We start from the raw sequence: 14,195 nt of genomic DNA, 5'->3' as shown, positions 1-14,195 counted from the left end.
CTCGTTATTTGTGTCATAGGCATGTATCACCTGAAGTTGCCTGAGAGGCTCAACCAAATTTAGTCACAAGATCTGCGAACACTTCCCTAGTGGGTGCTGAGGTTCTCCAAGGAGCTGCTGGGCCCATGTGCAGACAGATAAGCAAATGGCTGGGTGAGCGCATCCGTAAGAGGTCATGCTCTTGGTGTACATCTTCCTGTAAGAGGTCATGCTCCTGGTGAATCTTAAAGGATGCAGCGTGCCAGGCAGACATTCCACAGGGCTCCAGAAAGAGGGCAGTGCAGAGGCAAAAGCACAGAGACAAAAGTCTGCGTGTGGGTGGGGAGTGAGGGACATGGCTAGCCTACCACGAAGCTTCAGATCAGGAAGAGATGACAGGTGAGGCTGGACAGGGTGGCAGAGGGTGTCCTGAAGACAGTGGGGAACCATGAAAGACATGGAGCAGGGGTGTGGTGAGATTAAATCTGTATAGCAGAGGCAGAGGCCGGCATCAAGGAGACAACAATCCTGGCAAGACACAGATAAGACCAGCACTAGAGAAGAGACGGCCAGCAAGGCTGATGAGTATGTATTACATAATGCCCATGGGCCAGTCAATGGGAGGAGACATTTAATAAACACATAAAAATGTAAAAATAAGATCATTTCAGATCCTGATCAATGCTAAGGAAAATATGAAATGGAGTATTATGGTACAGAAGGATGGAGCTGTGCCTTGGCGAGGGAGGCCTCTGAGGAGGGGTCATCTGAATTGAGATGAGAATGATGATCAGGAGGAAGCCATGTGGGGCTCTGGGGGAAGGGCACTCCAAGAAGAGGGAACAGCAGGTGCAAAGGCCCTGAGGCAGGAAAGTGCCAGAGTGTTTGAGCAACAGAAAGAAAATCGGTGTGGATGGACATTGATGAGCAAAGTAGAGAGTGGGTGATGGGGTCAAGAAACAGGCAGGGGCCAAGCTACAGCGGGGCCTGTAGCTTCCTGACCACAGGAGCACGGGCTTTCTTTTATTTGCGATGGGAAGTCAAAAAGGCTAACGAAGACCAGAGCAGTAGCAGCACAGGGAGAAGTGATTAAGTTCTGAATAGATCCTGGTGGCTGAAACGACAGGAATTACTGATGGGTTGGACAAGAAGGAGAAGTGACTCTTCAGAGGGGTTTTATGGAAGAGAGAAGCAGAAAAATTAAGGCAGGATTTTTCAAAAGGGCAGTATTATAGGCTGCTTTTTTGTTGTTGTTTGTTTGTTTGTTTTTTTGAGACGGAGTTTTGTTCTTGTTGCCCAGTCTGGAGTGCAATGGCACGATCTCGGCTGACCACAGCCTCCAGTTCCTGGGTTCAAGTGATTCTCCTGCCTCAGCCTCCCAAGTAGCTGGGATTACAGGCATGTGTCACCACCTCCAGCTAATTTTATATTTTTAGTAGAGACAGTGTTTCTCCATGTTGGTCAGGCTGGTCTTGAACCCACAACCTAAAGTGATCCACCCACCTCAGCCTCCCAAAGTGCTGGGATTACAGGCGTGAGCCACCACGCCCAGCCTGGCTGCTCCTAACCTGATGGAATGACCCAGTGAAGGAGAAACTGATGATGCAGAGGAAGGGGCACCTGATAGGGCAATGTCCTGGGATGGTGAAGAGGGGAGAACTCACAGCATGAGAGCGGGGCTTGGCCTTCGCCTTGGTTCCTATTGCTGCTGTCACAAGAGGCTTAATACATCACATATTTATTTTCTCACTCTTCATCATGCAGCTCCTGTGGGTTCTTTTCTTCCAGCCTTCCTGAGGTAGATCAGCAGGACCTGTTTTCTGAGCACCTGTCAGGACCCCTGGTCACCATCCTGCTGACGGCAGCATGATCTGGTTGAAACAAGGTGTAGTGAAGAAGTTGGCAGAAACCAGAAACCAGCAGATGGGGACGAAAGCAACCACTAGTTGTCCTCACTGCTCTCTAACATAGACACTCCCTCCCCCACCCTCACCATGGTAGTTTACAAATGCCATGGCAACATGCCATGGCAACAACCTGAAAGTTATAGGGTTCTGGAAACTCACCACCCCTTTTCTAGAAAGTTCTAAATAATCTACCCCTTAATTTACATGTAATGAATATAAAGCAACTTTCTTCACCACTGGCTCTTTGACTTCTTTCCTGGCCCAAGCCAAGAGTCCTCAGCGGCTAAGCCCTGTTGTGGGGGCTCACCTGCCCTGCATCACTTGTAGGTGGAAATCAAGGTGATGCAGGGCAGGTGAGCCCCCACAACAGGGCTCACCTGGCAGGGCTGCAATCCTCTCTGCATTACCCATATGGGTAAGTACACATGGGGAAAAAAAACAGTCTTGCCTGATGTTGGGATGGGGGGGAATTTTTATTTTCTTATTCCTGTTCATCTGAATATTCTAATTTCCCACAATGAAAATCATTTATTTATTATTTATGTAGTTTTTTAAATTCACAAAACCTGTCTATGTTGATGTAGTTTTTCGTTTTAAGTTGTACATGCTGAAAATAAGGAAATCTCAGAGGCTCAAGAGGAAGGAGGGCACAGGCCCCACCAGATCTGGTCAGGACACCTGACCTGGTGGCTGCAGCGCCCCCACTCACTCCAGAACCCCTTACCCACCTGCGTGGGGCTCACTGGTGAATGCGTGCAGGGCAGAGGAGGCAGAACATGCCAGGGCTCCATGGGGAGGGAGGGAAGGCCCTGACAGGCTGAGGCTCCTCTCCAGGGTCCAGGCTCCAGTCAGAGTCCCCACTGAGCACACATCAGGGGACCCCCAGCAGCAACCAGGCCACCAAGCAGGTGTGACTTCAATGGGGGAACAGAACCTTCTCCACCCTTCTCTGAGCCCAGGATCAGTGGGTGGGGGAAGCAGAGCTGGGGCCTGGCAGCCTCTCAGGGCCTCCCAGGAGGGTGAACACCCAACTCCTGCCCCGAGAGCAGAACCAGGTGGCGGGGGAGAGAACACGAGGCCTCCCAGGGAAGGACTCAGCCTGCTTAGCCATGCAGGAGGAGGGAAGCTGGCCTGAGAAGGGTGTGGGACCAAAATAAGAACAGGCACACCCCCCTGTAGGACCGAGGAATATTCCCGAGGGTCCAACGTGTCAATGAAGTGCATTTAAAACTTCCGTCAGCCTTTTGTCCTTGGCTTTTCCTGTCAGGCTTCTGTAACTTCTGTGTTTTGACCTTATTTTATTTATTTATTAATATGGAGTCTCACTCTGTCGCCCAGGCTGGAGTGCAGTGGTATAGTCTCAGCTCACTGCAACCTCTGCCTCCCGGGTTCAAGCAATTCTCCATCCCAAACTACATTTATGGTTTTTTTTTTTTTTTTTTTTTTGAGACAGAGTCTCGCTCTGTCGCCCAGGTGGAGTGCAGTGGCCGGATCTCAGCTCACTGCAAGCTCCGCCTTTCGGGTTCACGCCATTCTCCTGCCTCAGCCTCCCGAGTAGCTGGGACTATAGGCGCCCGCCACCTCGCCCGGCTAGTTTTTTGTATTTTTTAGTAGAGACGGGGTTTCACCGGGTTAGCCAGGATGGTCTCGATCTCCTGACCTTGTGATCCGCCCGTCTCGGCCTCCCAAAGTGCTGGGATTACAGGCTTGAGCCACCGCGCCCGGCCACATTTATGTTTTATAGGAAGCTTTATGTCACTAACATAAATGGAAAATGGTGTCCCTCCCCTAAGTAGACTGTGCTCTAGAAGGAAATGTACTGCAAATGTTAAACCATAGGCCAAAATTCTAGCTAGAGACTCACGCTTGGTAGAAGCTCTGCTTCCCAGGCCTGCAGCTGTTTGTCAGAAAGAGGGATGGGGAAGCGCTAAGCAGGAGCTAAAAACCATGGCACCAAGAAGAGAGGGGAGAGTTAAAAATGAAGTCACTTTCCCCACCATGGTGCTCTCAGCCAGTGGGAGCTGCCCAGCCCACACCTCTGTGAGGCAGGCAGGACGGGGTCACTGCTCCCACTTTACAGATGAGGAAAACTGAGATTCGGAGGAACAACCAGCATGGCCACGTTTCTCGGGGGTCTCCTAGTTCCCCACCTTCTGGGAGCAGGCGAGGGGCCACCTCAGTCCTCCACAGACCCGATCCCAAAGCCCGTCGCAGCACTGGCGGCACAGTGGGACACCCTTCATACACCGGGGTTGAGATGTGGTTCTGTGCCCAAGGCGCGGGCCCCTGAGGGCCTCCAGCCTCTGGAAATAGGCCCCAGGGCTGCACTGGGGGGATAAGCCAGGCTATTTTCATCACTTCCTTCCACCCGCTTCCGCAGGGGCCACCTCAGCTGCATCCCATAGAGTTGCCACCCAGACCTCAGTCAGGACCTTTCAGGCCAGGCGGGAGCACCCAACCGAAGGCTTCACAGGTAAGTGGCCCTCTGTATTACCCAACATGGCCTCCCACAGGGAGAGAGGAGGTCAACTCCTGTCCCCTTCACAAGACAGGGTTGCGTGGGACATTCTCTCTGAGACACCATCTCCTTGGCTGAGTCAAGATTAATGAGTTGATTTGACACTTACTGACTGGAAACCTGCTGTGGGTGGGGGGAGCTCTGCTTGTGGAGGGGAAACGCCTGTGGGGAAGAACTAAACAGAGGGCCAGGGTTCCCGAGACCTGAGTGTGAGTCTGGCCTCTGACACCACACCGGGTGGCCCTGGGCACACTGCTTTCTCTCTGTGGGCCTCAGTTTCCCCAAGTCAGTGTTAGCCCAGATGAGTGGCTTTCCAAATGGGGCCCCACTGGGTTCCCCTCCCTGCTCCAGTCAGTGTCCCCATCCCACTGTCTTCTGCATCTGGAAATCAGGTAACAGCTCACTTAGCTGGCGGGGGTTGCTGGGGGCAGCCTGGAGGCCCCTCCAAGGCTCTTTCCTAGTCTCTGGGGTGTGTGGTCCTGGGCTGGGACTCATTTAGCAGCCATCTGCTCCTCTCATCCCCAAGTAGGGGATGGGGTCTCTGCTAGGGGCCAGGAAGTCCCTTCCCCTTCCCAAAAACAATCTTACCCCAATCCACAGCTGCCCTCACCACCCTGCCTTCAACAGTGTCCAGAGAGGGTCAGCCAGGCCTGGGTTGGGCACGCTCTACCTTCCCCAGTCCCCAGCCTGTTTCCCGGAGGAGAAGACTGAGACCCGAGAAGGGAGGTGAGTGCACCCTGTCCCATGTCAGGCTCCGCTGCATCCCCGGTGCTTGCCATCCCTGAGGATGGGTCAGCCGCCACGCCCTCCCTCACAGCTCCTCTCTCTGCAGCCAGCCTGTCCCATGCCTGCCTGGGAAGCCCTGTTCCTGCTCTGGGCCACAGCAGAAGCCACCAAGGACTGCCCTATCCCCTGCACCTGCCGCGCCCTGGAAACCATGGGGCTGTGGGTGGACTGCAGGGGCCAAGGGCTCACTGCCCTGCCTGCCCTGCCGGCCCGCACCCGCCACCTCCTGCTGGCCAACAACAGCCTTCAGTCCGTGCCCCCGGGAGCCTTTGACCACTTGCCCCAGCTGCAGACCCTCGATGTGACGCAGAACCCATGGCACTGTGACTGCAGCCTCACCTATCTGCGCCTCTGGCTGGAGGACCGCACACCCGGGGCCCTGCTGCAGGTCCGCTGTGCCAGCCCCAGCCTCGCTGCCCATGGCCCACTGGGCCGGCTGACAGGCTACCAGCTGGGCAGCTGCGGCTGGCAGCTGCAGGCGTCCTGGGTGCGCTCAGGGGTCTTGTGGGACGTGGCGCTGGTTGCTGTGGCTGCGCTGGGCCTGGCTCTTCTGGCTGGCCTGCTGTGTGCCACCACCGAGGCCCTGGATTGAGCCAGGCCCCCAGAACCCCTGGTCCCAGGCCAGGGGGCCAGTCCCTGAGGCAGGTCCCCAGACTCCACCAGGCCTGGTCAGCCCAAACCACTAGAAGCCCAAAATAAACTGGCAGCTTGGCTGTTTTATATAAGCTCAGAGATCTTTTTTCCCCTTTCGGCACTTGAATCTGTCTCCTTCTGAAAACCTGGCTCCATTTTGTTATAACCAGACATCAGTTGGGGCTTCCCTGTTCCTCATGTTGTTAGTAAAATGGACTGCCCACCTCCCCCACCTTTCACCCTTAATTACATAGTCTCTGGACACCCCAAGCCAGGACCTGGGACTCTGGGTCTCATGGCCTCAGCCGTCTGCTTCTGGTGTGGGTCACCCTGGACAGCCCAGGCCAGCTTCACACTGGGGCCCAGCCCTCACCACATTCCCCAGAAATCTCGCTCTCCCAGCACAGTAGTGAGCAGAGCAGGGTGTCCCAAAGGCCCCTGGAGGGAGGAGAGGAGGGGCTTCCGTCCCCACGACAGAAATGGCTTGGCGGGTCCTGTTCTGTCGCGGCCTCCGACCACTCCACCTTGGCCGTGAGGCTGCTGGGGCTCACCTGGCCCCGTCCTCTCCTCCGTCTTCTCTCTCCTTTTTTTCCTGTCTACTCTTCTCCAGAAACAAGACAAATCCCTCTCTCATGGAAGACAAGCTCCTACAGGACTAACATCTGCACCTCCAAACCCTGGGGTCCCCCTCCTACCCCAAGCCCTGATCACCAAATCCTTCAAACAAGGCAGCTCTCCCCCTCTGAGGAATCCTGGTGCCAGATGTTAAAATCATAAACTTTTCTCCACCACATGAGGTAACATTTATGGGCCTGTTACTGGCTAAGCCAAATCCAAATATAATTACACGGGGACCCCACCCCTCGAGGGGCTCCATGTGTAACCAGCAGACCAGCTTGGGTGGGCCTGTGGGTCAGAAGATTCCACCAGGTAGCCCAAGCGGGTTGAGAGTGCAGCTGGAGGGCACTGTCTGACAGAGCTCAGGTCGGAGCAGGAACCCCAAACTCGGAGGTGGGGGCCAGTAAGGAGTGGTAGGGAATGTAGCAAACCAGGGAGTCTGTGTTCCATCCAGAGGGGCTCAGCCAATTGCCACCATGTGGAGATGGGGGCCCAGGTGCCAGGCGTCCCGTTCTTCCAGACAGGTCAGAAAGCTAGATTGTTATGTGAACTCTCTGAAGTCTTTGTGTTGGCAACTAAATAAGAAATTTTAGGAAATACATAGGCAGGACAAATAGAACATCAGCCAACTGGATCAGGCTGAGCCTGCGATTTCCGCTGTGACACGGCTGCCTAAGAACAATCGTAAAAGCTGGCATCTGCTCCTTGGGCGCCAGGTGTGTCCAAGGCTTGCGTGCAGCACCTCCCATGGGTCACTCTCGGGTTTCCCTGTGGGAGCCTGTAAGGAGGGAGCTGTTCTGTGACCTGCTGCTTGGAGGAGGGTGCAGGCCCAGGTTACCTGCTTATTCTCTTTCACACGTGCTCCCTCGAAAGCTTCCAGGCCTGTGGGGGACCCTGGAACTAAGGCCCTTCAGTCCCCAACCCCCGACACGGGGTGCTACACAGATCCCCCTCCTTCGGTGCCTTCCTGAGGCCGTGTGTACCCACCAGCGATTCCAGGCCCCTGTCCTGCTCAGTCCAGCAAGAACCTGCAGGCTGCCTGGGCAACAAGTTCTCTGTGGGTGGGGAGGGTGGAGGCCTCTGAGGCCAGGCAGGCATTTCCCAAGGTGGATGGCTGGTCACACAAGCACCCTAGGGAACGGTGACTCCCTGGAAGGTCACTGTCTGCCTTCGCCAGTTTTTGCTGCTTCAACCAAATGCCAGTCTGGGTACTGTAAAAACAGTGAACATTTATTTCTCATGGTTCTGAAGCCTGGGAAGTCCAAGATCCAGGCACTGGCATTCAGTGTCTGCTGACGGCCCTCTTCCCCTCATTGGCGAAGGGACGAAAGGGATAGAAGGGGCAGCCAGCTCCCTCATACACATCTTTTTTTTTTCTTTTTTTCTTGTCTTTTCTTTTTTTTTTTTTTTGAGGTACGGTCCTGCTCTGTCACCCAGGCTGGAGTGCAGTGGTGCAATCATGGCTCACTGCAGCCTCCCGCCTCAACCTCCCCAGTAGCTGGGACTACAGGCATGCGCCACCACGCCCAGCTAATTTTTGGTAGAGATGGGGTTTCACCTTGTTACCCAAACTAGTCTCAAACTCCTGGGCTCAAGCAATCCTCCTGCCTTGGCCTCCCAAAGCCACCACACCTGGCCAACCTCAAGCACTTTTATAAAGGCCCTAATTACCTTCCAAAGGCCCCACCTCCTAATGAAAGCACACTAGGGATAAAATTTCAGCATTCAACAGCTCCAGCCCCAGCCTCAGTGCCTCCCCCACCACAGGCATGGTTGGCCAAACATACCCCTGCACAGGCAACTTCACCAGCAATTCACACCATCTCCTCTCCCTCAGAGCTGTCCACATCACCTCCCCTGACACCAGCCTCACACTGACCTCCTGCAGTGGTGCAATCATGGCTCACCACAACCTCAGCCTCCTGGACTCTAGCAATCCTCCCACCTCTGCCTCCCGAGTAGCTGGGACCACAGGCATGCACCTCCACTCCCAGCTAATTTTTGTAGTTTTTGTAGGGAAGGGGTTTGGCCATGTTGCCCAGGCTGATCTCGAACTCCTAGACTTAAGCAATTGATTAGCCAGCTTCGGCCTCCCAAAGTGCTGGGACAACTAGGCGTGAGCAGCCACCGCACCCAGCCTGTGTAGGGTAATTTTACCAGCAGCTATAACCACTGACCCACCCATCCGGCCGCTCTTCCTGATCACAGGCCTCTGTGCTGGCCACCTGCTCACTGGGAGACCTCCTTCTCTGCTGTAACATGGAATCCATTCTCAACATACAAGACAACATGCTACAGTGTCTATCATGGAAGTGGAGCTCAAGCCTGCCGGCTAATAGCGCAGCACTGGGCACAAGTGGCAAGTCTATCTTTTATAGAAACTGTCTGCCCCAGCTTCTGAAACTGTCCTTACCCTCTTCTGCATGCCCCTGGCCAGCGGGAGAGCAGAGGACAAAGAGGACTGCCTGATGCCCATGGCCAGCCCTGAGGGGCACAGATCATGCTTGTACATTTGCTGTCCAGATCCCAGTCAGTGGCTGTGATGGTTTAATATTGAGTGTCAACTTGATTGGATTGAAGGATGTAAAGTATTGTTCCCGGGTGTGTCTGTGAGGGTGTTGCCAAAGGAGATTAACATTTGAGTCAGAGGACTGGGAGAGGCAGACCCACCCTCAGTCTAGGTAGGCACCATCTAACCTGCTGCCAGCTCGGCTAGAATAAAAGCAGACAGAAGAGCATGGAAGGACTACACTTGCTGAGTCTTCTGGCTTTCATCTTTCTCTCCTCCTGGATGCTTCCTGCCCTCAAATGTCAGACTCCAAGTTCTTCAGCTTTTGGACTCTTGGACCTATGCCAGTGGCTTGCCAGGGGTTTTGGGCCTCTGGCCACAGACTGAAGGCTGCACTGTTGGCTTCCCTATTTTTGAGGTTTTGGGACTTGGTCTGGCTAGAAATGGAAGTGAGCGGAAGGTGGAAGTTCTGTCCTGGCGCAGCTCAGCCCATGCTGGGAGGGTGACTGGTGGCATGGAAAGCCCGCTGGGACTCAGCAGCACCTGGGCCTCTAATTGCCAGCTTTCTAACCGGCTCTGGGGCTGCAGTTCTCATTTTCAATCCTTCTGGATAATAACCAGTGAGGACCTCTACTCCAGGTTTTGAGAAATGTCTCAAAATCTTGGGAAAGTGTTACTTTGTTGGATGGATCTCTAAAACAGTGGATCAAATTCAGACAGGAAAGCTAGACGGTATTACTTCCTTCATTAATTTTTTTTTTTTTTTTTTTTTAAGATGGAGTCTCGCTCTGTGCCCCAGGCTGGAGTGCAGTGGCGCGATCTCTCCTCACTGTAACCTCTGCCTCCCAGGTTCACGCCATTCTCCGGCCTCAGCCTCCCAAGTAGCTGGGACTACAGGCACCCGCCACCATGCCTGGCTAATTTTTTGTATTTTTAGTAGAGACGAGGTTTCACCATGTTAGCCAGGATGGTCTCAATCTCCTGACCTCGTGATCCACCCACCTCGGCCTCCCAAAGTGCTGGGATTACAGGCGTGAGGCTCCACACCCGGCCACTTCCTTCATTAATATTTAATTGCAAGGCTGGACACAGTGGCTTGCACCTGTAATCCCAGCATTTTGGGAGGCAAAGGCAGGTGGATCACCTGAAGTCAGGAGTTTGAGACCAACCTAGCCAACCTGGCGAAACCTTGTCTCTATTAAAAATTCAAAAATTAGCCAGCGTGGTGGCACACACCTGTGATCTCAACTACTTGGGAGGCTGAGGCAGGAGAATTGCTTGAACCTGGGAGGTGGAGGTTGCCGTGAGCCAAGATCACGCCATTGCACTGTCGCCCAGGCCAATCTTGGCTCACTGTGGTCTCTGCCTCCTGAGTTCAAGTGATTCTTCTGCCCCCTAAGTAGCTGGGATTACAGGCATGCGCCACCTTGCCCAGCTAATTTTTGGATGTTTTTAGTAGAGATGGGGTTTTGCCATATTGGCGAGGCTAGTCTTGAACTCCTGACCTCAAGTGATCCACCTGCCTTTGTCTCCCAAAGTGCGGGATTACAGGCGTGAGCCACCACACCTGGCCCATGCCATGTATGTTTTACCACAATACATAGCAATAATTTTTTTTTTTTTTTTAAGTAATAGAGCAATCTCTGTAAGCGCCTTTAGCCAAAGACAGTCACTATTAGCACATGGTTAGTCTAAGCATCCCAGCTTTTCCTTTTCTACCTCTGGAAAAGATACATTCTTAGAAGGTAAACACACCAGCGTTAAGGCATGGAGAGAACAGTGGGGCTCCCATTGCAGTATTTCCTTCTGGTGTCCTTCTCTGAACAGTTGTATGTAGTTGAGATCACAACCACACAAATTATCTAGCCCAACTTTTTCTTTTCTTTAAATAATGGAAATAGCTTTATTGATTTTCCTGACTATATATAATTCATGATCATAACCAAAAATTTTTCTCTAAAACTACAAAGAAAATTGGGAGCCTTTTGTAGTTTATAAGTGTGATAATTGGCTTTTCTCGTTCTTGTGTGAGAAGTGCTTCTCTCAAACCTTGTTATGATGTCAGCACATTACCTACCAGACATGAAAAATAATAATAAAAGGCCTGAAATCCAGCACCCTCCAGAGAGATATTTCTTCCTAACTTTGACTGAATATCCTTCCAGGCTTTCTCCCCAAAATGTGTGTGTATGTATACATATGTGGGTAGGTACGTGTGTGTATACACACCCACATATTTAAATATATATTTAAGATTGTTTTATTTATGAGAGTAATTGAGAATATATTTTCATGGTTCATCTGTTTTTACTTGATCAATTTTTTTTTTTTGAGACAGAGTCTCACTCTGTCTCCCAGGCCGAGATGCAGTGGTGCGATCTCAGCTCACTGCAACCTCGACCTTCTGGGCTCAAGCTAACCTCCTGCCTCAGCCTCCTGAGAAGCTGGGACTACAGGAGCATGCTACCATACCCAGCTAATATATTTTTGTAGAGACAAGATTTTGCCGTGTTGGCTAGGCTGGTCTCAGACTCCTAAGCTCAAGTGATCCGCCCACCTTGGCTTCCCAAAGTGCTGTGATTAGAAGCGTGAGCCACCATGCCTGGCCTACTTAGTCATTTTTAATTTTATTGTATTCATTTTATTTTTATTAATTCACCTCTTATTGAGTAACATTTAGGTTTGGGTGGGAAATTGCAATGATAAACAGCTATTCAGTTTTTTTCACTTACTGGCATTTTCCAATCAATATTAGAATTCCAATCACTACTTCAATCAAATCCTTCATGAAGATCATTTCTATGCCACTCCTTTTCTGGGATATCTAGGTTGTTTCCAAGTCCCCCTTACCCCCCACAAATGGCATTATGTCTTAGTCTGTTTGTGTTTCTATAAAGGAATACCCAAGACAGGGTAATTTATAAAGAAAAAAGGTTTATTTGGCTCATGGTTCTGCAGGCTGTTCAGGAAGCCTGGCGCCAGCATCTGCTCCTAGTGAGACCTCAGGGAAGCTTTCACTCATGGTGGAGGTGAAGGGGGGCTGGTGGGTCACACAGTGAGAGAGGAGCAGGAAAGAGGGGAGAGAGGTGCCAGGCTCTTTTTGAAAATCAGGTCTCTTGGGAACTAACGTAGTGAGAATTCACTCGTTATCTCATTGGTGTGAGGACTGCACCAAGTCATGAGGGGTGCACTCCCATGACCCACCTCCCACCAGGCCTCACCTCCAACATTGGGGAATCACATTTTAACACGAGATTTGGAGGGGTCAAATAGCAAAACAGGCCAGGTGCAGTGGCTCACGCCTGTAATCCCAACACTTTGGGAGGCTGAGGTGGGCGGATGACCTGAGGTCAGGAGTTTGAGACCAGCCTAGCCTGGTCAACATGGTGAAACCCTATCGCTCCTAAAAATACAAAAATTAGCCGGGCATGGTGGTGGGCGCCTGTAATCTCAGCTACCTGGGAGGCTGAGGCAGGAGAATCGCTTGAACGTGGGAGGCAGAGGTTGCAGTGAGCTAAGACCACGCCATGCCATCGCACTCCAGCCTGGGTGACAAGAGTGAAATTCCATCTCAAAAGAAAAAAAGCAAACCATAGCACATTATATTTGAATTCTTTGTACATAAAACTTTTTCCACATCTAGATGTGTTTTCTTGGGACAGAATCCCCAAAGTTGATTTGGGAAAAAGTAAAGTTCAGCCAGGTGCAGTGGCTCACGCCGGTAATCCCAACACTTTGCGAGGCCAAGGTGGGTGGATCACTTGAGGCGAGGAGATGGAAACCAGCCTGGCCAACATGGCATAACTCTGTCTCTACTAAAAATACAAAAACCAGCTGGGCGTGGTGGCACACACCTGTAATCCCAGCTACTCTGGAGGCTGAGGCACGAGGCGGAGGGAGGTTGCAGTGAGTCAAGATTGCACCATTGCACTCCAGCCTGAACGACAGAGTGAGACCCTGTCTCAAAAAAATAAATAAATAAAATAAAGTAAGTTCATTTGGAGGGTCAAAGTTCAGATGCATTTTGTTTTGTTTGTTTGTTTGTTTGTTTTTCTGAGACAGAGTTTTGCTCTATTGCCCAGGCTGGAGTGCAGTGGAGCAATCTCGGTTCACTGCAACCTCTGCCTCCCAAGTTCAAGTGATTCTCTTGCCTCAGCCTCCTCAGTAGCTGGGACTACAGGTATGTGCCACCACACCCAGATAATTTTTGTATTTTTAGTAGAGATGGGGTTTCACCCCACGTCGGCCTCCCAAAGTGCTGGGATTACAGGTGTGACCCACCATGCTTGGCCCCGGATGCATTTTCTTTTCTTTTTTTTTTTTTGAGATGGAGTCAGTCTTGCTCTGTTGCCCAGGCTGGAGTTCAGTGGCATGATCTCGGCTCACTGCAACCTCTGCCTCCCGGGTTCAAGTGATTGTCCTGCCTCAGCCTCCTGAGTAGCTGGGTTTACAGGCACCTGCCACCATGCCTGGCTGATTTTTGTATTTTTGGTAGAGACAGGGTTTCACCATGTTGGCCAGGCTGGTCTCGAACTCCTGACGTTGGGTGATCCAGCTGCCTTGGTCTCCCAAAGTGGTGGATTACAGGTGTAAGCCACCTCGTCCAGCCCCCAGATGCATTTTCAATAGCAAGAATTTTCCCTCTTCCCTCTCATTCCTCTCCCCACCCCACTTAAAATAAAGTTGGCCCTAAAATGCTGGATGAAGAAAGGAAAAAAGTCAGCAGGGCATAAATCATCATTACAAATACTCTGGAGTGCAAAGGATTGACCCCATGTCTGAATGTCCCCTGGAAAGTAAACATTGGCGTCCGTGTATTAGTCAGGGTTCTCTGAGAAACGACCAATAGGAAGTGTGTACAGAGAGAGAGTTTAAGGAATTGGTTCACATGATGATGAATGTTGGCAAGCCAAGATCATGCCACTGTACTCCAGCTTTGGTGAAAGAGCAAGACTCTGTCTCAAAAAAAAAATTAATAATAATATACTTGGCAGTACTAATTACAGTGGAAACACCTATTTGGTAAGCACCAGCTATTTGTTTCACATATGTCATTATTATATATGCATTACATATAATTTCTTTCTTTTTTCTTTTTTTTTTTTGAGACAGAGTCTCGCTCTGTCGCCCTGGCTGGAGTGCAGTGGCCGGATCTCAGCTCACTGCAAGCTCCGCCTCCTGGGTTTACGCCATTCTCCTGCCTCAACCTCCCGAGTAGCTGGGACTACAGGCGCCCGCCACCTCG

The 14,195-nt window shown here is 51.6% G+C and overlaps 1 protein-coding gene and 1 non-coding gene across 5 annotated transcripts; both read left to right on the top strand.

Annotated features, from left to right (window-relative positions):
• Positions 1-2,214: 2,214 nt before the first annotated feature.
• Positions 2,215-5,915, top strand: GP9 (glycoprotein IX platelet). 4 transcript variants are annotated; one of them, XM_033210863.1, is made up of 4 exons: positions 2,215-2,301; positions 4,267-4,359; positions 5,032-5,130; positions 5,241-5,915. In XM_033210863.1, exons 1-4 carry the CDS (start codon positions 2,298-2,300, stop codon positions 5,780-5,782), a joined length of 738 nt encoding a protein of 245 aa, XP_033066754.1. In that variant the 5' UTR covers positions 2,215-2,297; the 3' UTR covers positions 5,783-5,915. The 4 variants fall into 4 exon arrangements, with proteins under 4 accessions (XP_033066754.1, XP_033066753.1, XP_033066755.1 ...); XM_033210862.1 differs by having other exon boundaries at positions 2,222-2,301; positions 5,005-5,130; XM_033210864.1 differs by lacking the exon at positions 2,215-2,301 and having other exon boundaries at positions 4,276-4,359; positions 5,005-5,130; positions 5,237-5,915.
• Positions 5,916-10,929: 5,014 nt separating this feature from the next.
• LOC117084731 lies at positions 10,930-11,033 on the top strand. The gene has a single exon (XR_004437632.1). It is a non-coding gene; the product is annotated as a small nucleolar RNA U13 (small nucleolar RNA).
• The last annotated feature ends 3,162 nt before the right edge of the window (positions 11,034-14,195 follow it).

Source organism: Trachypithecus francoisi, unplaced genomic scaffold (genome assembly GCF_009764315.1).
Source record: "Trachypithecus francoisi isolate TF-2019V2 unplaced genomic scaffold, Tfra_2.0 Lachesis_group0, whole genome shotgun sequence".
NCBI classification, from domain to species: Eukaryota; Metazoa; Chordata; class Mammalia; order Primates; family Cercopithecidae; genus Trachypithecus; species Trachypithecus francoisi.
Note: the sequence above shows the minus strand (reverse complement) of the source record. Positions and strands in the feature narration are given on the sequence as shown.